Genomic DNA, 26158 nt, shown 5'->3' with positions numbered 1-26158 from the left:
AAGAAAAATAAAACACTCTGTAATCATGGACTCTAACCAATGAGCAAAGCAGAGAAAAAGTAAAACTATATTCTCTAGGTCTCCTAATGCTGAAATGTATACATTAAATCGAACCCAGCAGAATTTCATGAAATGATATATTTTGTGACCTAGAAAATTATAAATTAAAGTTGGTACTAATTAACATACTGGCATTGTGTATTTAAGATAGTTCTTCACATAAAGTGATAAGGCTAATGGACAACATAAACATCTATTACATATGTTCCTGAAACTATAGTTTTTCAGTTTCTGGAATCACACTGAATTTCTTTCAAAATGACCTATTTTTTCTAGCCATCAATTTTCTCATTGCCTCTTTCACCTCTTTGTTTCTCAGACTGTAGATCAAGGGGTTCAGCATGGGGACCACCACTGTATAGAACACAGACACCACTTTAATATTGTCGGATGAGTGGCTTGACTTCGGTATGACATAAACAAATGTGACTGTGCCATAAAACAAAGTGGCTGCACTGAGGTGAGAAGTACAAAAAGAGAAGGCCTTGTGTCTTCCCTCAGTGGGGTGCATATTCAGGACCAAGTGCAGGATGTATAGATATGAAACAGCTATGATAAACAATGTGATTACAATGATTGACCCACCTAAGATGGCAGGAGATACTTCAGCAACATAAATATGGGTACAAGAAAGCTTCACTAGTGGTGGTAGGTCACAGAAGACATGGTTGATTTTATTTGGTCCACAGAAAGTCAAGCTCAATAAACAGCCAGTAAATGATGAAGCATTCACACACACCCCCAGATAGGAAGCAGCCAATAAGACGATACGGACTCTGGAAGACATGTGTGTAGAGTAGAGAAGTGGAGAGCAGGTGGCCACATAGTGATCATAGGCCACGGCAGCCAGTAGGAAACACTCAGCCAAAGTGTTGTCCAAAGTGTGTCCAAAGACAACATCAGAGCCAAGCTGAACTATGTGGGTGCCAGTATGATATGGAAAAGCGTGATGTACTGTTGCTGCAATGAAAATAAGAGAAGACTTCAGAGCCAAAAGCTCTGGGGATAAATTTAAGGTCTGCCACCTGGCAGGTGACCTTGAAAATTATATAATCCTTCTGAGACTCAATATCCTTATTTTTAAAATTAAGATAATATTTGCCTCACATGGTTGCTGTTAAGTGAGATGCTGTATGTTAACACACTTAGCAATAGATAACAGTAGACAAATAATTCATAACTGAGAATCTATTTCAAATAAACAACTACTAGCTCCTGCTACAAATGCATGGACATTAATAAATCAATAACAAAGAATGACTGTTACCTGCTGGTCAAGTATTATGACAGAGACAAACTCTAGGAGTCATCTCTGTATGACAGGGTTTATTTATGCAGGATTTAGGACCATTTAGAATATAAAACTTTTACCTCAGGTCAGAGAGGCACAGGTTTGTCAACATCCCACTGAGAATCCAATGGGAGAAAATCCAATGAGACTGAGAAAATTAGGTGCGTTTATGTATGCCTACACCATTATGCTGTCTGAGGTTCATAAAGGTCTCAGGGGCTTCGTTTAATCTTCTCATTATTTGTATATAAGTATAACAATGGAAAACATCAAATTTGTTTTGAAACTTGATTTGGACAACACAATTAATGTGGGCTATCCTTTGGTCATCCGTGATATTTCTAAGAAGCAGCCTAGAACTATTTTCTTAAACACTATCTTGTGACTCACAGTTCCTGAGGAGTTGCAGAAGAGCCACAATGCTCCATGTGAAAGTGACCCATGATTTAATGCAGCATTGGCATTTCCCACTTATTATATAGATCCCCCACCACATCTCGAACTCCTTAAATAGACAGAGATGAGGTTATTGAAGATGCTTCTTCCTTTTCCTGCCCCATATTTTTCTCTACCCCAGTCCTCCCTTTGAATAACCAAGAATCTCTTCCTTGTTCCTGATTTCCATATGGTTTTTCATGAGTGATGTTACTGTTTGTATTGCTCTGAAATTGCTTTCTTTTACTCAAAAATATTTTTTAGATAATTCTCTGTGGGCATGCACTAATCTCCTTCAATCTTTGTAATGATTCATAGCATTCTAAGTGTTTGATCAGTATTTATTTAGCTATACCCTGTCAATACTTACATACCAGTAGTTCTCTTGGGTATGCTCTAAGAAGTGAAATTACTGGGTCAAAAGCTTTTCCCAATTTAAATTCTGATAGATAATGCTAAATGGCACTTTTTCATTTTTTTGCATAGATAAGTATATGATATTCTGGGTAATTCCTAAGATCTATCTTCCAGCTCATTAATTCTCTCTTTAGTTATGTATAATCTACTATCTAACCTATTTTTTCTGGGTATATTTTTTATTTCTAGACTATCTCTTTGTTTGTTTGTTTGTTTGTTTTTTCAAATTGTTGTGGTCTTTTCTAAAACAAAAACCCATCTGAGGTTTCTTATTCTTTTATTCCTTTGAAAATATTAACCAATATGTTATACTGTCTTCTAGCTCATTCTATTATTACCTGATGGTCTAAATCTGTTCTTTGATGTGTCTACAAACATACCTTGTTTTTTACTGTTTGCATTTGGGTTTGTTCTTTTATAATTTCAAATTTTGAACACATCTTTTTTTAGTAGGGTTTTGTCTGCATTACTCTTGTCTAGCCTGGGTTAAAAGTATGTCCTCCCAAATAAGTTTTGCTCTTTATTTCTGTCACTTGCTTCTATATCACGGGTTCAGGATAAATTGTGATGCCATTTTCTCAAATTGAAGGTTTACAGATGAGGAAGACAGTGTAAGACAGTATACTGACAGTATAAAGACAGTATTTTGAACCCCAAACCCATATTTGGTACAGATTTTGCCCCAGAATTCCCGAGAGACATTTTTATCTCCAAAAGATTTAACAGTTTGATGGATGAAAAATTGACTTTATACTACCATGTCAAGCAACAACACTTCAATATATCCCTTTCTGCAAGCAGCTACAATGTACAGTTATTATAATCCTTGGAATTCTGGGAGGCTTGGGGACCTGGCCTTATGGAAATTTAGTGTTCCAGAACCTGATACAATCTCCCTAACGATTTTAACAGCAAGGAGTCACAGTTTACACTCTCAAGAGATTAGATTACCAAACTTTTAATGACCAGCTTCATGTTGGGAAAGACTGTGTTGATAACACTGATAATTATGATATGTGTTGATACAAGAGCTTAAAGGGAATGTCTTCCTCTGAACTGCAGGAACACGCAGGATCCCATCACATTTCTGTGTGGCAGTCAACAAAAATACCCGACTCTCACACGGCAAGGGAAATCTCATCATTTTTCATTTTGGATTTCTTTTTTCATTTTCATTTTCATTTCATTTTTCATTTTCAATTTCTTTATTCTGTGGTACTAGAAACTGACATTAGTTTGAAAGCTCAAACGCTCTATGGTTTAATGGGGACTCCATGCCTACTTGAGGCCTGTCCGCCCAGGCACATCCCTGGCACATCCCAGGCACGTCCCAGGCTAAGTCTTCCTGCAATTTTTTACACTAGTATCACACAATAAGTAGACAAAATATAATGATTTAAAGTCAGGAAGGCCATATTCCTAGTCAAATTAAATTGGTCTGGAAAGTGATTGACAAAATATAACAGGACCTGAAAGATCACTTGTACAAAAAAAAAAAAGATTGAGATTTTGATTATAGTTTAGACATGGGTTGACCACTTCTTATTGTTGATACCAATCCCCATACCAACAGCCAAAATTTTCCAGCTTCAGGATTAATGTATTTGTGGAAATGTCTCTGGGGATTTGAGTGTCCTTCATTTTGCATTTATATTATTTGCACGTGATGTAGTTTTATAGAATTGTGTGGTACAAGGTCAAAACTTGTCACAAGGACGTTAAAGCCTTCTGATTTGGCATTTGCTCTTTGGGGCAGTTAATTTGTAAAAGCTGACAGAAAAAATCTCATATTCCCGTGTGGGCACACATGGCACTGGCCAATCCACAAGGGTTTCTCACACACTGACGATGTGCCAAGAACTCAGTCAAGGAAGAGGAAGACTTGTGTGTAATCAGAGCCACTTTCCTGTGCCACATCGTCTACCAGGTGTAGAAGTGAAAGCGATTTAGTGTTTGCCTTCTACAAATATAAAACACGGTGAGAAAAATGTAGATTCACAAATGCCCCAATCGACAGTACCCCAAATGACTGTTTGGTAGCTTGACTTGGTTCCTGAGTGTGCTATCAAATTATCTTTCCTCTCCTCCCCTCTCCTTCTCTAACACATAGCTATAACTACCCATTTACAATTGGAAAATAAGAGAAAGAAAAATGTTTTAGCATATTCTGACAGGTTGTTTGCAAGCATGTAGTATAACCTTGCAAATAAGGACAACTTTGATATTCAATCCTCTTGTAGAAAGTGGTAACCTATATACTAAGGAGCAAGTAATGTTTGCATATGAAACCTTAGACACCAACCACTTGGCTAGCCAATAAACTCCGGGGGAAGCAACATACTGATGTGGGTGTAATGGGACATGTAATATTGCTGGATCAAGACTATGCTTCTGTGGTCGACTCCCCACATCTTGTGAAGATCTTTGCAAGAAACCACATTTAGAAACATTGTATGGACATGGTTGAATGACTCAAGTCTTGGTTAATAAATAACTTTCTTTTAAGCTGGTTTATTGCTGGTCTTACAGGCTTTCTATTTGGTGCTCTTTCATCTCTCTAAATTTTCAAGGAAAAACTCTGAGTCTCAAAATGCCTCTAAGCAAGAATAGGCTGATTTTACTACTTGGAATGCTCTGTGTGGAACAATGTAAATCTGCAACTCTCTCTCTCCCCAAAGGTAAGTTCCAAACAAACACTATCACTGCCTTTGTCTGAAGGAATAACCTTTGCTGGCAATGGACATCACAACCCCAACTCAATATTCCTTTGGGAAAATAGAAGCATATAAATTTTGGAGATCTAATTGTTTTTCATGTAATTATTTTGAGCTTCTGTCCTGTAATCAGCATATGAAACTGCATAAAACATTCACGGGATACAATTTGAACAAGATGCATTGATCTGGAGAGAAAACTGGGATGATTCACTTATTTGGACATATCCCACAATCCCATCTTTTTTCATGGAGCAAATTCTGGAAATCAGCATCTATTGGTACATCTATTGGGAAGCACTGGAAATCTTTTGGAAAATTCTCCTATTGGGAAATATGAAGTCTATTTACTGTGGTGCATTATGAATGATCTTTTTTTCCTTCAAGTACCATAAGGTGAGAGTAGTTCTTGGCAGGCTTCTCTATAGTCAGAGTCGTGCCAGCCCCAAGAATCATCCTGTTTTCTGTCTTTGCTTCAGCGAGTTCAGGAAATAGTCAACTTTGTGTCTAATTTACTTATGATCCACTCAACTGAAACAGTTAGAAAATAAGTTTTTGATTCAATGTCATGCCTGCATTGGGTTCAGAACCAAAAAGGCTCAGTATTACAGCCATACTTTGCTGTTAATTAGCTGTGATTTTCTTTGATTCTTCACTTTCTCATCTGTAATGCAGGGGCGATAGTGCTTGATTCACAGGCATTGAATGGGGATTAAATGAGAAGTTATTTGAAAGAACTTTGTATATTTTACCATGTTAATCCAAATAGCTATGTTCTCAAGGATATGCTCTCAAGAAAAAACATTTGTTCATCTATCCAACTTTTCTTTTTTTTAAAAAAAATTTTTTTTAACGTTTATTTATTTTTGAGACAGAGAGAGAGACAGAGATGAATGGGGGAGGGTCAGAGAGAGGGAGACACAGAATCTGAAACAGGCTCCAGGCTCTGAGCCGTCAGCCCAGAGCCCGACGCGGGACTCGAACTCACGGACCGCGAGATCGTGACCTGGCTGAAGTCGGACGCTTAACCGACTGCGCCACCCAGGCGCCCCCATCCAACTTTTCTAAGTGTCTACTGTATGCTAGGAATTGTGCAAAACCTTGGAAATACAGAGATGAATAAAACATAGGGGTTTTTCCCTCATGTAGTTTATAGTCCAATGAGAGAGACAAACAACTCGTTATCACAATACTGCATGGCAAAGTCTATAAAGGTGGGGAGGAAAGTGTACTACACAATACAGGAGAGATACTTACCACAGCTTGAGGAAACGAAGGAAGACTTCTCAGTTGAGGTGTTGCCCAAGTTGAGGAATAAGGATTAGAGGGTTCAGCCAGGTAAAGAAGCAGGGTGATTATCAGGCAGGGCTTTCTAGGCTCTCCTTGAAAACATGCTGAAAAGAATGACCTGCAGAAGGGACAGAATTACCATCCTCGAATTACCAGGGAGTCCTAAACATCTTTAATCTATCTCATCTGCTAATTGAGGAGTCAAAAAACACATTGAGGTTAAATAAGTAAATGAAACCTTTTCAGGGATAAAGTCTTCTCCACAAAAAGGAAAGAGTTCTTTTTGCCATTACCTGGCAACCCTTCTAGCCTAACACCACTGTGGTGTGTGAATCAGGACATCTTCTCTCCACCCCACTCTTCTCGAACAACCTGCCACTTTCCACTTGCATAAAGATTTAAATCCAATATCTGACAATGTGTCAGGCAGCATACACCATGGTCTCCACTCAGTTTCCTGGGTGGAGCAAAGAAGATGTACACACAATTACAATCCAAGGCAGAATATGGCATCATCCACTTCACTACTTAACTGAGCAACTTCTATGCGTAATGAACTGTTCTAGATATTTTGAATTTAGATATTTCTAAGGTTAAGCTCCTATATTTGAGAAGACCACAGCCTAGCTGGGTTGAATGATGTAAAATTAACCATAATGGCATGTGATAAATCCTATAGAAGTACAGAATGCTGTAAGGAGCCTCTAAGAGGGCAGGTTGCTCAAAACCAAGGGGGCTATAGTCCTGCTAACCCAGTGGAGATCTACCTCTGAGTCCCTTCACCTTCATATTAAAAAAAATAGGTGTCTTCATAATGTGCCCGTTCTATGTGAGAAAAGCTGAAGCAAATCTCACAATTAACATAAAGCCATTTTATAATATATCTACATGCTCAATGTCCTACAGTTGCTTGCTCAGTAAAGTTTCCTGTATCCCTCATTTCCAGGAGCTATCTAACCACTAAATTTTTGTCTTCTCTCATTCCCAGCTCCCACTTGTGGGCAGAGTTTGGTGAAGGCACAGCCTTGGAATTACCTTAACATTTTCAGTCGCATTGTTGGGGGAAGCCAAGTGGAAAAGGGTTCCTACCCCTGGCAGGTGAGTCTCAGGGAACATTCTCTGGCAGGTAGACTATGAGCTGTCTCAGGACTAGATCTCCCAGAAACACATGCTACTCATCAGTGAACTCCATTCTGCCTACCTCATAACCAGATATCTCATGAGTGTGGGCCAGGATCCAAGTCCCTCAAGATGTCCATCGATCGAGTTCCAGAAAATGTGTGTTCAGAATAATCATATGCACTATTGGCTTGCTCCAAAAATTGGAAATGCCATCCCAAACTTTCAGCCCCTAAGACAAAAATTGCACTTCAATAAGCTAAAAAAAAAAAAAAAAACACCTCGTGAGTTTACAATTAAAAAAAACAATTTTCTTAGTCAATAAATATATTATATTGTTATAGTTAAAGATGCTCAGGAAAGTCAAAGCTGTCATATCCATAGGTCTAATTTCTGTTTGGAGATTTGTACCTATACCATAGGACATCTTAGGGATGTCCTTAGAAGCTGATATCCTAAGAATTCTCTCTCAATCTAATTTCCTGGTCTTCCCATGCCATAGAAATGCCTTTGTGTTTCTGTCTCTAGCCTACAGTGTTCGCATTTATTGTCTTTGACATTCTCCCAGCTTTCTTTACCCTGAGAGCCATGTTGTATTCTTGCCTCTTAATTTTGTGAGCAATAGCCCCTTGCTTTTACTTTAAGTCAGTCACATCAATTTTTGCTAAGTGGCTATTTAGTAATGATTGGTTGATTGAATTTGTGCTCAGTAGGTTGACTAAACAGCTGAGTCATTGTCATTTGATTAACTGATGAATTAATTACTTGGTTGAAGAGTCGATTTGATCAGTTGCTTATCTGGTCAATCGGTTGACTAATCAATTCAGAAGTTCATATTCAAGTCATAGTGGTTTTACTTCCTTTTACTTACTATTCTTCACTGTATTAAACATTTTAATAGTTTATTGAATAATTTTTGGTCAAAAAGAGACAGTTCTAATAAATTGATTTTTTTCTAATTTTGACAATGGAATTAACAGCATATACTTGTACCCATTTTAGAGTCAAATCAAATATCATGAACAAGATAAACCAAAGATAGCAAGTAATTTGTAGAGGCAGATTAAAAAATAGGCTTGAAGCAGTGGTAGTTAAAAGCAAATAGTTAAAAGCATGAGGAAATTGTAGATACACACTATTCTCTAAGAGGCTTGGAGGAATTGAAGCATGTGTCGAAAGATTACCTTAGCCCTCACCTTGTTTTTCTCCCAAACCTCTTCATCTGGACTCTGCTATATCTTATACTTTTCTTTCTTTCTCTTCACTCACAGGCATTGTTCATATTATTAGGGTAACAGTCTGGGCCAACAGTATTATGAAAATAAACAAACAAACAAATAAATAAATACCACCAATTTTACTACCAATTCTACTAAACTCTTACAGCCAACCATCTCAAATTAACTACCTCTTCTGTAGACCAGGGTTGGAAGTATTCTGGTTCCAACACTACCCTTCTGAGCTGTAATGGGACAGGTTTTACTCCTTCACACTCCACAACTTCTAATATTTGTATATAAGACATCTGGGCCTATTTTTCAGAATATGCTCAGTCTCCAGGTTTTGTGTGTGTAGGGGGGGGGGCGGTCACAGGGCATTGACTTGCTCCCACTTAAGCTCTTTGTAATCCAGGTGTCTCTGAAACGAAGGCAGAAGCACATCTGTGGTGGAACCATCATCTCTGCACAGTGGGTGATTACGGCTGCTCACTGCGTTGCAAACAGGTAGGAAAGGCCTAGTTCATGGATGAATGCCAGATTATCCACCTTCTCCTTTGGAATCAGCAGCAACAACTCTATTACGACATGGAAATGTGTGATGTATGCATTAGCATGGGAACATCCTAAATGCATGACACAAAAAGGGCTAAGTGACACTGTCAGAGGGTACTTAACTTGATAGAAAACATACTTTCTTTGCAGGAGTAGAAAATTTTATTTACTCAAACATGACTGGAAGTAATTAAAGAATAACATCCAAGTGAAAACAAAGGATCATAAAGATACATTTGTGAAAAGCCTCTCCTACATTTCAGTGAAAAAAAAATCTGGTTCATTATGCATCCTAAAAAATTGGTAAAAGAACCCAGTGCTTCTAATTATGACTTTGTTTCATACAATACAGTCTATATACAAAGTGTGTATTCTGGAAAATATTGCTCCTACCAGTATTTTGCTTTTATAACACATGTCTGATCATACTGATCCCATTTTTGGAAGATTTATTTGTGATTTCTGTCCTTGTAAAGGAGCTGACATTAAACATTAGTAATAGAGAGCCATACCCAGGTAGCCCCTGGCCCTGACCAGCATTGTCCATGTTTAGTCATGGGCTCACTGCAGCTGTTGGAATGCAACTTTATATTTCAGTAACTCACTTCTTGATCCAACTTCTCTTCTTCCTTTTCCAAAAGTGTAAAAACAGTTCTCCCCCAAATGCAAAGGTCATTGTTGTTCTATTTTTTTTTCTTTGAAATCAACTTACAGCATTTAAAGATTAAGACAAAATTGATAGAGGAAACCAAAGGGAGGCCAGTAAAATGTAAAGAAGTCTCTCATGTCCGCTTTTCTACTGGTCATGCCTCTCTGAGCTTCAGTCTAACAACTTCCATCTTTTATCCACTTTCCTGTGTGCTCTAAATGTTCTATTGTTTTTAGTGCTCTGGGTAGTCACTAGGCTGCAATCAAGTCCCATATTTGTCCTCTTTCATTTTAAGTCAGCAAACATCCCCTGGATATTCACTTGGCATTAGACACTTTGGTGGCTACCAAGATACAAAGGTAAGTAAGATGTAATTCCTGCCCACAGAGAGTTGATAGTCTAAAGAAAAGTTAATTGATAATTTCACTGTAGTGTGGCAGGTGGTTAGGCTAAAGAGACGCTGTGTATTAGGTTAGGTACCCAATATAGCCAAGAGCTGGAGGAAGTATACCAAGAGAAAATTACAACCTTTTCAGTTCTATATAAAAAAAATCATTTCTGGGAATAAAGGGTGCCCAAAGACTGTAAGCCCAAAGTTCTTAATACAACTCAATGCATTCTACCGAGTTCCTTTTAGATAACTTTGCTACAGAAAGAATGGCAATAGAGTGGTCTTTCCCATCTCACACTATGTCTCTAAATTACAAACATAAAGAATGTAAGGAGAAGATCCTCACTTCCCATTGTGTTCATCAGTCCCAAAGCCTTAACTGTGCATACTCGCTGAGATACCAGAGTTTTGGTGTTATTACGTCTTTCACAATGTACACTGAGCATTAGATCTCTGATATTAAAGCAACATACTTAGGGGAATCACAAGTAATTCTCACAGAATCTCACTGCTATTGAAGCCAGGCCAGCCAGTTAGGGTAGCTGAATAAAGTCCACTATGGCTTCAGACCTCTGAGTTACAATATAAATGCATTTTTAGACATTTAATGAATAACATTGCAAAGTATTCAATTTATCATATTATTGGCTCCATTTGAGGCCACTCTTTACTAGTTCCCCACTTAAATCGGGAACTTTTGCATTTTTACTAGTAGTGATGGAATCATTCTCACTTTCTCTGTTCAGTATCCTCACACTCATATCATCCATCCATGTGATTTGAAGAGGCCAGATTGTCAACCATTACGAGTATACTCAGAGGCTAAATGAAAGTCAGCCATTTTACCGCTTCTTCTTCATAGAAATATCGCATCAACTTTGAATGTTACTGCTGGAGAGTATGACTTGAGTCATATAGAGCCAGGGGAGCAAACCCTCACCATTGAAACCATCATCATACACCCCTACTTCTCCATCAAGAAGCCAATGGACTATGATATTGCTCTTTTGAAGATGGATGGCGCCTTCCATTTTGGTAAACATTAGAGGTTCACTCTGAATTGTCTATCCCATGTGCTCTATAACTTCTGTTCCATAGCACATTTCCTACAGCGTATGTTATGTAGCATATGTCCAACAGTTCTGGGTCATGCACATTGAGACAGGAATTTGAGGTGGAGGGTCCCCTATGTGAAGCTCTTTTTGCTTGTGGCTTCAAATATAGGATTATGTGGATTCAGGAGAGAGTCTTTCTTTGTCTGATAAGTGGCCCCTGGAGGTGCAAGGCATAGATATCACAACTCTCACAAGGTCTTTGGGGAACCACCTACATACCAAATGGTGAGTGGCTTAGGGTGTCCTCTCCTCCGTGGATGAGACAAACCCTGTCCTGCTCTTTTCTTCAGGCCAGTTTGTGGGCCCAATGTGTCTTCCAGAGCCAAAGGAAGAATTTGAGGCTGGATTTATTTGTACAACTGCAGGCTGGGGCCGCTCAGCTGAAGGTAAGAACTTGTATGCCACTTCTCTTAATCAGATGTCAAAACTTCCTGGTGGGTAATTAGAAAATACAGTTGTTTTTAATCTATTTTAAAAAAACAACAACAATGGTGTAAGCATTTCAAAAGAGAATATTCATTGAACATAGAAATTCAGGTCTTTCCAAAGGACACAAACCTGAATGTAGCATCTTCAATTGAGGAAGTGCGAGGAGTGCCTCACTGGGGCTCTCATCTCTGTGTTTTCTAGATGGCGTTGTCTCGCAGGTATTACAGGATGTGAACCTGCCCATTTTGACCCAGGAAGAGTGTGTGGCAGCTTTGTTAACCCTAAAGAAACCCATCAGTGGGCAGACCTTTCTCTGCACAGGTTTCCCAGATGGAGGGAGAGATGCATGTCAGGTAGGTGGGAGTGGTCAGGCTGAAAGGTCCCTGGCTGGGCTTCCCTCAGCTTTGCCATCAGGTGAGGGGCTGAAAGAAGGCTAAACTGGATTCTTGTCAGGGGTGGCAAGGGAGGTCAAGTTGAAATAAAGTGACAGTTTTTACAATCTGTTTTTACTGGAGAGTGTGAATTCAGAGGAGGTCTTCTCCTTTTTCCAAAAGACCAACTGACAGAGATAGTGCCATCAGTGAGCTTAGGGTTCTCTACAGCTGAAGGATGGCTGGGGTTTTCCTACTTAGAAGTTTCCATCTAGTGGATAATCACTTTCCTTCCATTCCTCCCGCTGACCAAGATCTGGGATCAGTTTCACTACTGGGCAAGACTTCTCTGAGTCTGCAGGATGAGATAGGAGATGGAAGAAAGGGTGGAAGGGGAAGGATGGGGAAGAAAGAGGTGGAATTGATAGGCCCTAATGATATTTGAAGATTTAATGTGAATTGTGCTTGGCTGTTCTCCTGGCCACCGAGTCCAAGTTATTAGAAGTGAAGAAATATCATTGATCCTCCTTTAGCATATTCTTGGGGGGAAAGAGTGAGCACAGACACTGATAATGATGGTAATGGAGGCTTTTCCCCCTGCAGGGAGATTCAGGAGGTTCCCTCATGTGCCGGAATAAGAAGGGGGCTTGGACTCTGGCTGGTGTGACTTCTTGGGGTTTGGGCTGTGGCCGAGGCTGGAGAAACAACATGCAGGAAGATAACCAAGGATCCCCTGGGATCTTCACAGATCTTAGAAAAGTGCTTCCCTGGATCCACAAACACATCCAAATTGGTAATAAATCCAGCACATAAGGTCAAGAAGCTAGGGCCAGAGAGAGCGTCAGCAGAGTCTAGGCAAGACAGGACCACTGAGCAGACAGGCTTGCTTCTGTTTTTAGTGTAGTACATAAGAATTGTGACATTTATGAAATTTAAAACAAGAGTAAAATATGGTGTGCAGTACAGTATACAAATATATAAAGAAACGTGAATCCATTCATCCTAGACTTTGTCAAATTGCCTTTAGTTGAAACAATCAGCTAGAGATGTATTTTCACCATTTACTTCTCAACTGTGCTAGCAAGATTTATCAAGCTATAGAGAAATTTTGCTCCCCAGAGGACAATGTCTGCATTGGTTTTTGGTTCTCACAACGTGGGGGTGCCACCCACCTAGTGGGAAGGAGGTATGGATGTTGCTAAGCATCCTATAATGCACAGAACAGACCCATGACAAAGAATGGTCCAACCCAAAATGTGAGTGATGCTGTGGTTGAGAAGGCCAGGCACAGATCTGGGTACCATACGTCTGCAAAGATCAGGGTCTATAAACACCTTCTACTAGACTGATCAGGGAGTTAATTGAAACTTCGGTTCTGCCTCCACATCCAACGTAATTGTTTTCTAACTAGTAGCTTCCAGCTTCAATAGGGCTTCTGTTCTGTCCCAAAGGAGTTAATTAAAATTCATTTGGTAAGAACTTGGGTTTGTTATCAAGTGTACAGTGGCAGGCATCCAAGCCCTCAGCTCAAGTGGTAGCTACCCCAGTAACTCTTTTTTGGTTGCGGGCCACTTATTCTCATCTCCAGCATCCCTTCTCATCAACAATGGGAGAAGTAGACCAGACAACCTCTTCCTCTGTGTAACCCCCCAGCTAATCATGGCCTGATTAGTGCACTTAATAAAGAGAGTGAAATTTCATTAAAACACCGAGACCACGTTCCTGTTTTGTCAAATTACGCCTTCTGTTCTTTCCAGAGATCAGATTTTCATTAGTTGCATAGTGACTTAAAAATCCCTGCACTTTTGAGCCAGGGAAATGCTAACTTGTTGAAATATTGTTCAGGATACCACAAACCTTGAATAGCACGCTTCTTTTTCTTTCCCAGGGAAGCGGAGGAAGAGCTCCAGAGGTGGGTATTTCTTACAGCCTGCTCCACCGGGAGCAGGAATTAATATCTAGTATTTCTGAATATAAGTTCCTTTTGTAATCGAAAGTCTTAGGAAGAGCTCTCTCTGCTCACTAGGTAGAAAGCTACCCACACTTGGGGCACCCACAGCCATTTCCTGCCAGTCAGGGCAGCCCATCACCCAGAAGGAGCTCTGGATTCTCTCCCATTTCACTTCTTCAAGGCCTCCATCTCAACTCAGCAAACACTTGCCGAATCCTAGCTTTAGATCAGACACTCGAGAGGGAGCGGGAGGTGAGGTGGTGCAGATGGTCACTAAGCTACATGCCTTACCCTGAAAGTGTCCTCATGTGTACAGGGGACTCTCCCCCACATTGCCAAGTCTTCAATGAAGCTGCTCTGTGACTTTGGGAAAGCTCCTTCCTACCTCTGGACCTCAGTTTCCTTGTCCATAAAGAAAAGAATCTGGGAGCACTTGGGTGACACAGTCGGTTAAGTGTCCGACTTCAGCTCAGGTCATGTTTTGCAGTTTGTGAGTTCGAGCCCCGCATCAGGCTCTGTGCTGACAGCTCAAAGCCTAGAGCCTGCTTCGGATTTCGTGTCTCCCTCTCTCTTTGCCCCTCCTCCACTTTGCGCGCGCGCTCTTTCTCTCAAGAATAAATAAACGGTTAAAAAAAATGTCTGGATCAGATAGTCTCTAAGGCACCTTTGGCTCAAATATTCAGTGTGTGTCTGTGAGTCTGTGGAACTAAATACAAAGATAGTTTCAGGAAAAAGAGTACCTTGAGAGCTGCAGGAGTAAGTGGCTGGGGGAAAAAGCCAGAGGAGGCTTTGGAACACAGATGCATTTTAAGCTGAATCACAACAAACAAACAAACAAACAAACAACAAAACCACAAAGAACCAGTAGAATGTTGTCAGGTGGAAATGGGATACAGATAAAGAAAAATACTGCAGCTCTAGGAATCCTCTTTGTCGAAAGATGGATGCTAAAAGATGGAGATAGGAAAATGTTGGGGTAAGAGACCAGCATGTCAGTCAGAGCAGCTGAAGTGAGGGAGATTAGAAAATAAATGGAGACCAATTTGTAGAAATTTTGGATGCCTGTCAAAAAAAAATTTGGATTTACTGAGTAATAGGAAGTTGATTAATTAAATAGATGAGAGCAGTACTCTGGCGGTATAAGAACAGCACATAGGGGATAGGATGGAGGGGAAATCATTCAAGGTGGACTTATGAGATTACACATTAGTTCTAGAGGCTTAGGGCAATGGCCGGGGAATGAAAGGATGGGAATGGAAACAAGAAGAATTGGCACCTGGCAGTCACTTAGATGAAGGGGGGGGGGGGGGGGGAGACAGGGAAGAACCAAGGATAGTACCAAAGTTCTGAGCCTGAGAAACGAAGCAAAGGGCACCTAAAAGTAATCGAATCAGAAGTGGAAGCAGTTTTTTGCAGACCATCTGTAGCATGTTAAGGGGATATCTAGGAGATGGTTGGAAAACGAGGTCTGAAGTTCAGAAGGGTAGAATAACAGTTGAAACTCAGAGTATGGATGAGACTAGTCAGAGGGCTCGTGTAAAAAGAGATGAAAGCTAAGGATAGAGGGGCGCCTGGGTGGCTCAGTCGCTTGAGCATCCGACTTCGGCTCAGGTCATGATTTCACAGTTTGTGAGTTTGAGCCCCACATCGGGCTCTGTGCTGATGGCTCAGAGCCTGGAGCCTGCTTCGGATTCTGTGTCTCCCTCTCTCTCTCTGCTCCTCCCCCACTTGCACTTTGTCTCTCTCTCTCCTCTCCAAATTAAATAAACGTTAAAAATTTTTGAAAAAAAAAAAGAAAGCTAAGGATAGAACCGGGAAATACATGTATTTATAGAAGCAAGTTATGATGGAGTGAAGGAGAAGGAATCATTGAATCTCAAGGTTAAGCAGGATCTAAAAAGAACAAAAAAGAGTAAGGCATCACAGAAGCCACGGCAGAGAAATATTTGGCAAGAGAGGAACCATGCATCATGAAGAACCAGGCACTTCTGTACAGGTTCTAGAAGGAGAGGACTATTGTGGCCAGTCACCACTGTTACCCTGATTCTCGTGGCTCTCTTTCCCAGCCTCATGCAGTGAGCAGGATCGTGTGCTCCGTGAGTCTCAGGGGGAGCTGCACTTCCCAGAAAGCCCCTACCTGTACTATGAGAGCAAGCAGTGAGTAGCCTCCCTGCCACTCTTCCCCCAGCCCCCACCTCCAGTCTGGCTGTGCCCACTAACTGGACACTTTCTGTCTCGAAATAATTCCCTCTTAATGTATCTGCCTGCAGGCTGTGTGTCTGGATCCTGCTGGCACCAGAGAAGATGCATGTGCTGCTCAATGTTTCCCACTTGGATGCAGAGTCTTGTCACCACACTTACCTCTCGATATATTCCTTAGAAGACAGACTTCTTGGTGAGTGGATGCTGACATTGTCAAATGGATGTCGTGCTGCGAGGACTTAATGGGGCCGGGCTGCAGGCTGTCTGGCACTGAGGCATCTGTAAATACCACACTTTCTGTCTGCAAGTTTCAGACTCAGAATTGACAGGAAAGGAACTGATGTGAGCCTGTGTGGTGGTTGTAAGGCCACAGAACACTTCATTGGCTCCATCTGCTTCCCATGGAACCAGACTTCCTAGATTTATTTGCCGGGTCTGGGGCCCGTCAGAGGTAAAATATAGACATACTGCAGGACCTCTCAGACAGAATGCTGCTTTCGTAGGCATGAAAATGACTTTTACTGCATCATCCAGCTAAGAAGGAAAATACCGATGGATAACCATGAGCAGGAAACAAAGGTTATTTAGGCAAGAAACAGAAACAGGGGAGCATTTCTGTGGTTCTTAATAGGAGATTTTGCCCCCAGGAGATATTTGGCAATGTCTCAAGCATTTTTCGTTGTCATGACTAGAGACAGTATTACTGGCATCTGATGAGTATGGCCAGAGATGCCACAAAACATCCGATAAATGCACAGGACAGCCTGAACACGAAGAATGTTCCAGTTAAAAAATATCAGCAGTACCGAGGTTGAGAAACCCTGGTTTAGATAACCCTATACTGTCTTGACAAATCCAGTTCAAGGCCAGTTCTCCTGAAGTCTCTTAATGGATGCTGTTTTCTAGACTCTGAACAAAGACTCTTGATTCTTACATTCCAGGGAAGTTCTGTGGAGAAAGCCTCCCTTCATCAGTTCTTATTGGCTCCAACTCTGTACAGCTGAATTTCGTCTCTGATGCCACAGACCATGCAGCTGGGTTTAATCTCACCTATAAAGCTCTAAAACCAAACTACCTTCCTGGTAAAACCATTTGCTTATATCACGTACTACCCAGGCCTTTTAGAGAAGTTGAGGCCCCGCAGGGATGAAGTGAGGGGCAGGGAGCTCCCCAACAGGGTCTGTTTGGTTTCATCACGGAGGGGGCCACAAGGCAGGTGAGAGGCCATGAAGGTGCTCCTTCTTCTGTCATGCTGACTCGTGTTGATCACATACCCAAGTGAGCTGAGAGGGCTGAACAAGTTCTGGAGAATCAGTGCACAGACGTGTTCCTTCTTATTAGCTCTGCCTGAGGAGTCAGCTGATGAGCCATTTGTGGGAGACAGGTGGAAGCACACAGAGGATTGATTCCTCTTGGCTTGAGTGATGCCATTGTTAGGACGTTTTCCCTTGTGTTTCAGATTCAGGTTGCAGTTCCCTTACTGTCCTTTTTGAAGAAGGCCTCATACAGAGTCTTCACTATCCTGAATACTATAGCAACATGGCCAACTGTGACTGGGTTTTTCAAGCCCCCAAACACTACCTAATGAAGGTACTGACCTTGGTTACCTCAACTTTGCTCTGGTATCTCCACAGAAGACCTAACATAAACACCATGAGGGCAGAGGTTTTGTGTTTTGTTTTGTTTTAATCAGATCTATTCCCTGGTACCCAGCATACAAAGTTCTTTGATATATACGTGTTGAGTAACAGACCAGCCTATTTTCCCTGTAACTACCCACATATACCACTAGATGGCAGCTGTGCACTTTACTCTGTTGAAGGGCTGTCTCCATCTGGATCTGGTAACTGGTTTAATCAGTTCCTGGTCCCTTCTAGAAACAGGCATTTCTTCCTTATTAATTAAACTGCTAACAAAACACTTTGTAAGTAATGGCTAACAAAAGTCAATGCCAATAAGACCTCAAACATCAAGCCTTCGATGCAGAGGGAACAGAGCAAGCACAGAGGAGCTAGCATAGAACAGGCTGAGGGACTGGCTGGCCTCGAGTCAGAGCTGTATTGGGAAGGGTAGTGGAAGAGGAGCTGAGTTAAAAGTACAGAGGTTTTTGAATATCAGGATACGGAGTTTATTCAGCATTTGATTCGTAGCTTTTGTGGTTCGTTAAACACTAGTAGGCCATCTGCGGAGAGATGCCACCAGAGAGTTGAAGGTAAGACTGCAGCCAGAATGAGGTTGGAAAGAGGCATTTATTTAGAAGTCCTTCTCTTAAAATAATAATTGAAAGTGAGAGAGGATATGAAGGAGAGAAAGTAGACTAGAAAACAAAGGGGGAGGAGTAAGGATGGATAAGACCTCCAGGCTCCTATATATATGTGTATATATATATATATATATATATTTTTTTTTTTTTTTTAGAGAGAGAGAGAGAGAGAGACAGAGAGACAGAGTTTGAGTGGGGAAGGGGCAGAGAAAGAGGGAGACACAGGATCCAAAGCAGACTCCAGGCTCCAAGCTCTCAGCACAGAGCCTGACACAGGGCTCAAACTCACGAACCACAAGATCATTACTGCAGCCAAAGTCAGACGCTTAACTGACTGAGTCACCCAGGCGCCCCAGGTTCTCATATATTTAAGAGGCAAAAAGAAGTCTGAGACTCAGGAGGAAGTGTGGAGTTAGAGCAGCCCAGAGAACAGAGCCTTTAATTTAAAACACAAAGCAAGCAAACAAACAAAAAGTTGTGGCCGAGTTTGGATTTACCACAAAGTTAGGGTTTAAAAAGGAGGATTGAGAGTTTCAGCCATCCAGCCCTCAGCTCATCTCCCAGCAAAAAGGTAAAATAATTGGATTGGCAAATGAACAATAGAGAGCAGGTGGGAGTGGGGGGGGGCACCTGAAATAGCAAGTCTGATGTTCGGAAAAGAAAAAAGATCACGCAGGTTTTACACATGACGGGAGAAGAAAACACAGAGGAAATAAGTAGAGAATTTCTCTTTCTAAAAGCTTCTGGAACCCAAACATTCAAAAGAGAAATTTCAGGAGGAAGCAGCACTAAGGGAAGATTGGTTATGAGTAATGGAGGGTAAAAGTTTAAGTATGAGCGGATTTCTGGAAGGAGGAAGACAAAATTTAGTTGAAAATCTGAACGTGCCAGAGCTAGAAGTGATTCAAAAACACACCTATTCAATAAATGCGTACTGAGTGCCATGCATCAGTGAAATAATGATTTCACACCCTGTAGTCAGTGACAGCACCAGTGTGCAGGACCCATTCAAGATAGAAATTTGGAGATTAGGATTACAAGTCAGAACTATGTGCATATCATTTGACTTGGAGAGAAAAGGGTTTACTACTGGAAAGTATTGTAGTAAGGATGTAGAAATGTTTGAATGGAACCTACTTCTGATACTCTCCTTTTCCCTGTGCCTACATTCACCATTAGTGATCACTTACCTCCGCTTTGTCCCATCCATGCAGCTCTGTGTCTTTTGCTGAGTGTTCAGGCTCCATTTAATCCCCATCATCTGTGTGTTTAAAATATACATCCCCACCTCATCAGCCCTATTTCCCACTGCTCCACTCTTCAAAGTCAGTTGAAGGCCGGTACTATCAAATTGCTCAGATTGTTTTTTGCTGTTTCTTTGGTCTTCCTAGGAGGGCATCAGGGAGCTCAAATATTTACACCTTTACATTTGGTCCCTGTTTGGTAGCTTAGATGCGTCTAGAGTTTAGGAGTCTGTGGTACAGCATCTTCTCCTAAGTAATTTAACCTACTCATGAATGCCCCATTCACTTTCCTCTTATGGTCACACCCCAGAGCAAGCTGAGCACTCCACATTTCTCAGCTTACTCAAAATCAGGTCAATGGTTCATTTGATTTCCTGTGGCTGTAATGTGGAGTCTTGTCAGCTTTCCTTTCAGAGTCTGGAAATAGAAGAGAATGGAGATTGTTCTTCTGACTATGTGGCAGTGCACAGGGATGTGGAAGGACAGGAGGAAATAGGTCTGTGCCCCTGGAGCCTCGGCTCCCCTGGTTTGCCTTTGGACCCAGTCCTTTGTGGGGAATTGTTCTTGGGAGTAAAAAGGGTCTGGTTCAAGCTTCCTTCATTCCCCTACACCCCCTCTTTCCCTCCTCCCTAAGTGGTCACTACCACCACCCCTTCTCCCAGGTCAGGGGCAGGAAGGGCCAGAGGGAGAACCAAAGAGCTGTTTGGACAGAAGGTGTGGAAGGTCCCCAGTGATCTAAGGGTCAGAAGGGGAAAGTGCCACTGAAATAAGCCCATTGACTCAAACTAGTTCCCTAAGGGGCATTCTCAGTGGGAGTCTTTCTATTCTGAAAATGAACTGTGACACCACAAAAAAGTTTATTTCTCAACAATTGCCTAAAGGTTAATTTTTTTTCCCTATCCAATGTCATGCCTATTTGCTGGGTCCTTGACCGTGTCTTGCCTGGGCTGGGCTTTAACCAGCAAGGTTTTGTGGTTTCGTTGCTCCTGCCCCTGTGCTGAGCAACTCTGGTGTAATGCTCATCAGCTTCCAGTCAGATAAAAATGTGACCTACAGAGGCTTTCAAGCTACAGTCTCTTTCATCCCTGGAACAGGTAAGAAGACAGAGGCATCAACATCTTGGGTCCCGATTCCCATCCTCGTAATGCAGTAAGAATGGGAAGCCTTTACAGCCCAACATGGATGCAGTTGGTCCTCAGCATTTGCAGCATCTCTGTCCTATAAAGTCACCCTGAACACCAAATTAGTGATTACTGAACCTCTGCTCCGAGGAGTTAGGTTCCTGGGAGCCTCTGGTTTTATGGGTGTTTCTGTTTAAAGTCACCTTACATATTGTTGGTTCATTAACACTGAGCTCACAGCCAGTGAGCCTGTGCCTGTGCTTATAGCCTGTGCCTCAGCAAAGCTCATCTATCACATATATTTTCTCCATAAGGCACATCACAGCCTCCTTGCCCTTACGAACACTAGATGGCACTGCAGCACAATGTCTAGGGCCATTTCAAACAGCAAAATCACCAACAAAAGGCACAAAAATGCAAAAACCTCATGGCATTCGAGGGACCATGGAAAGGACACTTGTTTATAGTATGAGAGCTAAAACAAGAAGGCAGAGTGCCGCCTCATTAGACCTCAGCTAGGAATACGTGCATCAGGTGACTCAAATTGGTCACTGTTCTGCAGGTGTCCTTGAATGATCATGAAAGCACCATTCGTTCTGAGTTACAAATAAATGTTAGGGTGTAGGTGAATTTGCAAATGTGGAATCCATGAAGAATGAAGATCAACTCTATGCCTAAATCATGGCCTGTCCTTACTATATGTGTGATCTAAGAGTCATCTGAGACTCATTTACTTCAGCCTCACCATGGAAGAATAATACATGCCTAGTAAGAAAGTAGAATTAAATCAGATCACCCTTGGCCATGAGCAAGTGTGTAACACATAACAGAGGCTCGGAAATGTGAAATGTCTTCACCAGCTCTCAGCCCCTAGATATACGAGCAACACAACTCCCCTCCAAGTCCTCACACCCATGAGCATTCTGCCCAAATCCTACAAAGCCATCTGTTGGCTTCTCAAGTTGTTTGTTCATTCTTGTTAGACAAGCAGTTCTTTATGGCAAACCCAGGTTATAGTTAAAATACTCCACTTTTCAATTAAAACACCCATGGTCCAGCCGACTGAGATGCTCCAGAATTCTAACAGTAGTAATTTTCTGGTAAGTTCCAAACACTGGCCCTGTGTGTGTGATCTGAGAAGTTGTATATGCTTACACTCAGATTTAAACATCTCCAGATCAGAGGACAAGTCATTGTTTTTGGAGACATGGAATGTACTACCTGAAGATCACAATGCTTCTGGTAAGATGTTGTGGGGAATGTGACCAAGAGATACCCACAGAGTGTATCAGCCAGGGTTCAACCAGAGAATCTCAAAAAGATATGTTGGAGTCCGAACCTCCAGTAACCCAGAATGTGACCTTATTTAGTGCTAAAGTCTTTACTGAGGTAATCATGTTAAAGTGAGGTCATTAGTGTGGGCCTTAACCCAATATGACTGCTGTCCTTATAAAAGGAGAAATTCGGACGTGGAGAGAGACACCCGCACAGGGAGAACGTCATATGGACATGAAGGTGCAGACTGGGGTGATGTACCATCTACAAGCCAAGGAACACGGGTGATCACTAGCAAACCACTGCAGGCTGTGGGAGAGGCACCATCACCACCCACAGAAGGATCCAACCACACTAACACCTTGATCTCAGGCTTGTAGCCTCCAGAACTATGACACAATAAATTTCTGTTCTTCTAAGCCAGCCCGTTTATGATATTTTGTTACAGCAGGCCAAGCAAGCTAATACACCAGGAATTGGCTAACATGGTTGCAGGAGATGACCAAGCAATTAAACCTATCTGGCAGGCAGTCAGAAAGAGAAGATCACAGGGGACACCTGGGTGGCTCAGTCGGTTAAGCGTCCGACTCCTGACTTAGGCTCAGGTCATGATCTTACCCTTTCCGTGGGGTGGAGCCTTTCTTCCGGCACTGCATTGGGCGGAGCCTACCTGGGATTCTCTCTCCCCTTCCTGCCTCTCAAAATAAATAAACATTTGAAAAAGAAAAGAGAAGTTCACAGGACACTGGAATTCCACAGGCATGGGCTGAAGGTATTCTCCAAAGGCAAAATTTCTTCTCTTTTTCGGGGAAGCCTCAGCTCTGTTCTTAAGGCCTTTGCAACTAATTAGGTCAGGCCCACCCAGATTATCCAGGATGATCTTCTTTACCTCAAGTTCACTGATCGGGGATTTTTATTACATCTGCAAAATACCTTTACAGCAACACCTAGATTATTGTTTCATTGAATAACTGGAGGCTGTGGCTTAGCAAACTCCACACATCAAAAAAGCCACCACACAGAGTTATATGGGATGCAGTCATTGTCCATTTTGCTCAAAGCAACACTGAAATCTTTCTAGTCACAAGAAACAAAATTCCCATCTAAATAGATTCATTTCGTGGAAATGGGTAAACAGTGTGTCAAACTGGGGTCTGACTCACAAGATCTGTGCACTAAAAAAAAGTGAGTCCACCACTACGTTTTAATGCCAATGAGCATTGAGAAGTGCTGGACTTTCTCTTGTCCTTGTTTGCTCTGTGGCACCCAATGACACACATGTGCCACATCCTGGTCCATGTGGAAAACCAGGTGAGCGGAGCAGGCAGAGGAGGGAGTAGGGCAGCTTTTATGCTTTGCCAATTTGATAGTTTGTCAAGAGAAAATGCAAGCACTTTATTTTTATTTATTTTTTTAGTTTTATAATCTGACACAGAACATAATATAGAGTGTGGAGACAATATATTCCTTTTAATGAGAAGTAGAAGTAATCTGAGTCTTTTTGTTCTGTTTTCTTGGACCTCATGATGCATAGATACCCTAGGTAGAAAACCCTTGTAAAGTGTGGCTGCAGTGGCTCCTTCTCTTGACCACCATGGGGGTGCATTCAGCAAAGCCATTTTTCCCAGCCTAAACCAAGTACAAGATTTTCCAAGGAGTCTTATTACAATGCACAGCAAAGATTTATTCATCTTTTACCCACAGTACCTAGTGAAGTGCCCAGAACACGGTAGATGACAAATAAATATTTGGTGAATAAAACTATATAATCCACAAATAGCCCCCGATATAAAACCTCCATGAAAAAAATCTTTCCCGCTTTTCTGTCATAGAACTCACACCTGAGGGCCCTTTTCCTTTATACAAATACCCATAAAAATGTAAGAAGTAAAAGAAAAAGAGTTTACATGTGCCCTGCTTTTTTTTAATGTTTATTTATTTTTGAGTGAGAGAGAGTGGGGGAGGGACAGAGAGAGGGACAGAGAATCCCAAGCAGCCTCCGTCCACGCTGTCAGTGCAGAGCCAGACGTGGGGCATGAACCCACAAACCTCGAGATCATGATCTGAGCCAAAGTCGGACACTTAACTGACTGAGCCACCCAGGCGCCCCTACAGGTGCCCTGTTTTAAAATTGGCATGCCTAACCTGGGTTACTTAAATCATTCAATAAGCAAATTTGTCCTTCACTTTTTCTTTTGAAATTTTGCAAATGTATAGAACAGGTGTTTTATAAGAACAAAACAATGAACATCTGTTTATCCTTCACTTAAATTCATTAGTTATTGACATCCTGTCACACTGGCTTAATTCTCATTTGATACCTTCTTTGTACAAACCTCCATGCAAGAGCCCAGGGCATGGGGAGGGAGGTACAAAAAGGAACAAGATATCGTACCTTTCTTCAAGTGATTTACATCTTTTTTTAAAAATTTTTTTTTTTAACGTTTATTTATTTTTGAGACAGAGAGAGACAGAGCATGAATGGGGGAGGGTCAGAGAGAGGGAGACACAGAATCTGAAACAGGCTCCGGGCTCTGAGCTGTCAGCACAGGGGCCCAATGCGGGGCTCGAACTCGCAGACCGCGAGATCGTGACCTGAGCCGAAGTCGGCGCTCAACCGACTGAGCCACCCAGGCGCCCCAGTGATTTACATCTTAATAATCAAAATTATGTGTACAAACCAGACATGCAAAAAGATACTGTGTTACTTCTATTTACATAAAATGAAAATTACTCAAAACTAATAGATGGTATTAGGTGTCAGGATAGCGGTTACCCTTCCAGGGAGAAGGGTCTAGAGCAGCTGCTGGTGGGATTCTGCTAGTCTGTTTCCTGATCTGAGTTCTGGAGTTACTTTTTGAAAATTCAAAGTACTTTATCACTTGAGTGTTTTTCTGTGTGCGTTGTATGTCAATAAAATTCTCAACAAAAGAAAACAAAGTGTGCAGAAAAACTTAATACAAAATATACTGGACTTCTGGAGGAGACAATTAGAAAACTGGCATTTGAAAAAAAAAAAAAAGAAAAGAAAACTGGCATTTGATTTGGGCCTACAAGAATAATGTCGCCATTATTCTATACCCTGTGGGGAGCCCTTGAATGGTTTTGATCAGAGGAATCACATGGTCAAAGAGCATTTTCTGGTGGTTGATTTGGAATGTGTGGAAGCTAGGGAAACATTACCTGCAGGGGGAGTAATCCTGGTGAGCACTATGAAGGACTCAAACTCAAAGTTAGGAGATGGATATGAGATATGTTGTGGATTTAGGGTCCAATTATCTGGTTTGGAGACCAGATAATTGGAGCAAAAAAAGGGGGGGGGGGGGAAGGGTCAAGGTGAGCTTGATATTTTACTCGTGTGAAACACCCACTTCCAGTACTGTATTTATTTCTCTCTGTCTGGAATACAATAAGCATTTCTCATCATTCCCAAGTGTCTACTAAAGTGCCTGGCACAAAAGAGATGTTCAGAGAATATGATCTGGGCTTGATGGTGAGGAGGATCCGTGGGTAATAAAGATGAGTTTTCTTAGTCCCTTCCCAGGTGGTCTCTGCAGAGCCACTCCCCGCCCCCCCCCCCCCCCAACCCCGGACCCTTCCAGGTTCCTTTCTAGCCAGATGGTAGGAGGTAAGGAGGCAGGTCAGCCTGAAGATTGCCACCAGGCATCTGTGCGAAGGAACCATCTTTGGGAAGACCTGGGTAGTCACTGCTGCCCACTGCTTCACCAGGATGTAAGTACACCTAGAGAGTGGAACATGGGAGCTAATGGTTTAAGTTGGTTGATCATTAATTCTTCAGCCACCACCTCTGATATCCATCAGTGTGACACCACTTCCTCATTCACCACCACTGTGGACATTCCACCTCCCCAGCAGAACCTGAGCTCCTGAGTGCTCAGGAAAGCTCTGCCCTTTCACACTGTGCTCCTAGTTTATTTCAGTTAAACATGAGGCTGGCAATTAGAGACGTATTTATTTTATCAAGTTCCTCCCTAGGACTTTTTTAATCAGAAAAAGTATTACATTTTGTGAAATACTTTTTAGCATCT

At 41.7% G+C, this 26158-nt stretch overlaps 2 protein-coding genes across 2 annotated transcripts; one reads left to right on the top strand and one right to left on the bottom strand.

Annotated features, from left to right (window-relative positions):
* Nucleotides 1-313: 313 nt before the first annotated feature.
* LOC122484287 (olfactory receptor 481-like) lies at nt 314-3510 on the bottom strand. Its single transcript, XM_043582267.1, has 2 exons — nt 3486-3510; nt 314-1020 (listed from the first exon to the last, which is right to left on the bottom strand). The coding sequence occupies exons 1-2, from the start codon at nt 3508-3510 to the stop codon at nt 314-316; spliced, it is 732 nt and encodes a 243-aa protein (XP_043438202.1).
* Nucleotides 3511-4636: 1126 nt separating this feature from the next.
* Nucleotides 4637-20917, top strand: OVCH2 (ovochymase 2). Its single transcript, XM_043580555.1, has 14 exons — nt 4637-4881; nt 7196-7305; nt 8959-9050; nt 11001-11173; nt 11544-11639; nt 11884-12035; nt 12657-12846; nt 13942-13965; nt 16071-16161; nt 16275-16399; nt 17148-17288; nt 17666-17796; nt 20116-20209; nt 20676-20917. The coding sequence occupies exons 1-14, from the start codon at nt 4794-4796 to the stop codon at nt 20864-20866; spliced, it is 1698 nt and encodes a 565-aa protein (XP_043436490.1). The 5' UTR covers nt 4637-4793; the 3' UTR covers nt 20867-20917.
* Nucleotides 20918-26158: the final 5241 nt, after the last annotated feature.

This window comes from Prionailurus bengalensis, chromosome D1, assembly GCF_016509475.1.
Source record: "Prionailurus bengalensis isolate Pbe53 chromosome D1, Fcat_Pben_1.1_paternal_pri, whole genome shotgun sequence".
In the NCBI taxonomy this organism is placed as follows: Eukaryota; Metazoa; Chordata; class Mammalia; order Carnivora; family Felidae; genus Prionailurus; species Prionailurus bengalensis.
Note: the sequence above shows the minus strand (reverse complement) of the source record. Positions and strands in the feature narration are given on the sequence as shown.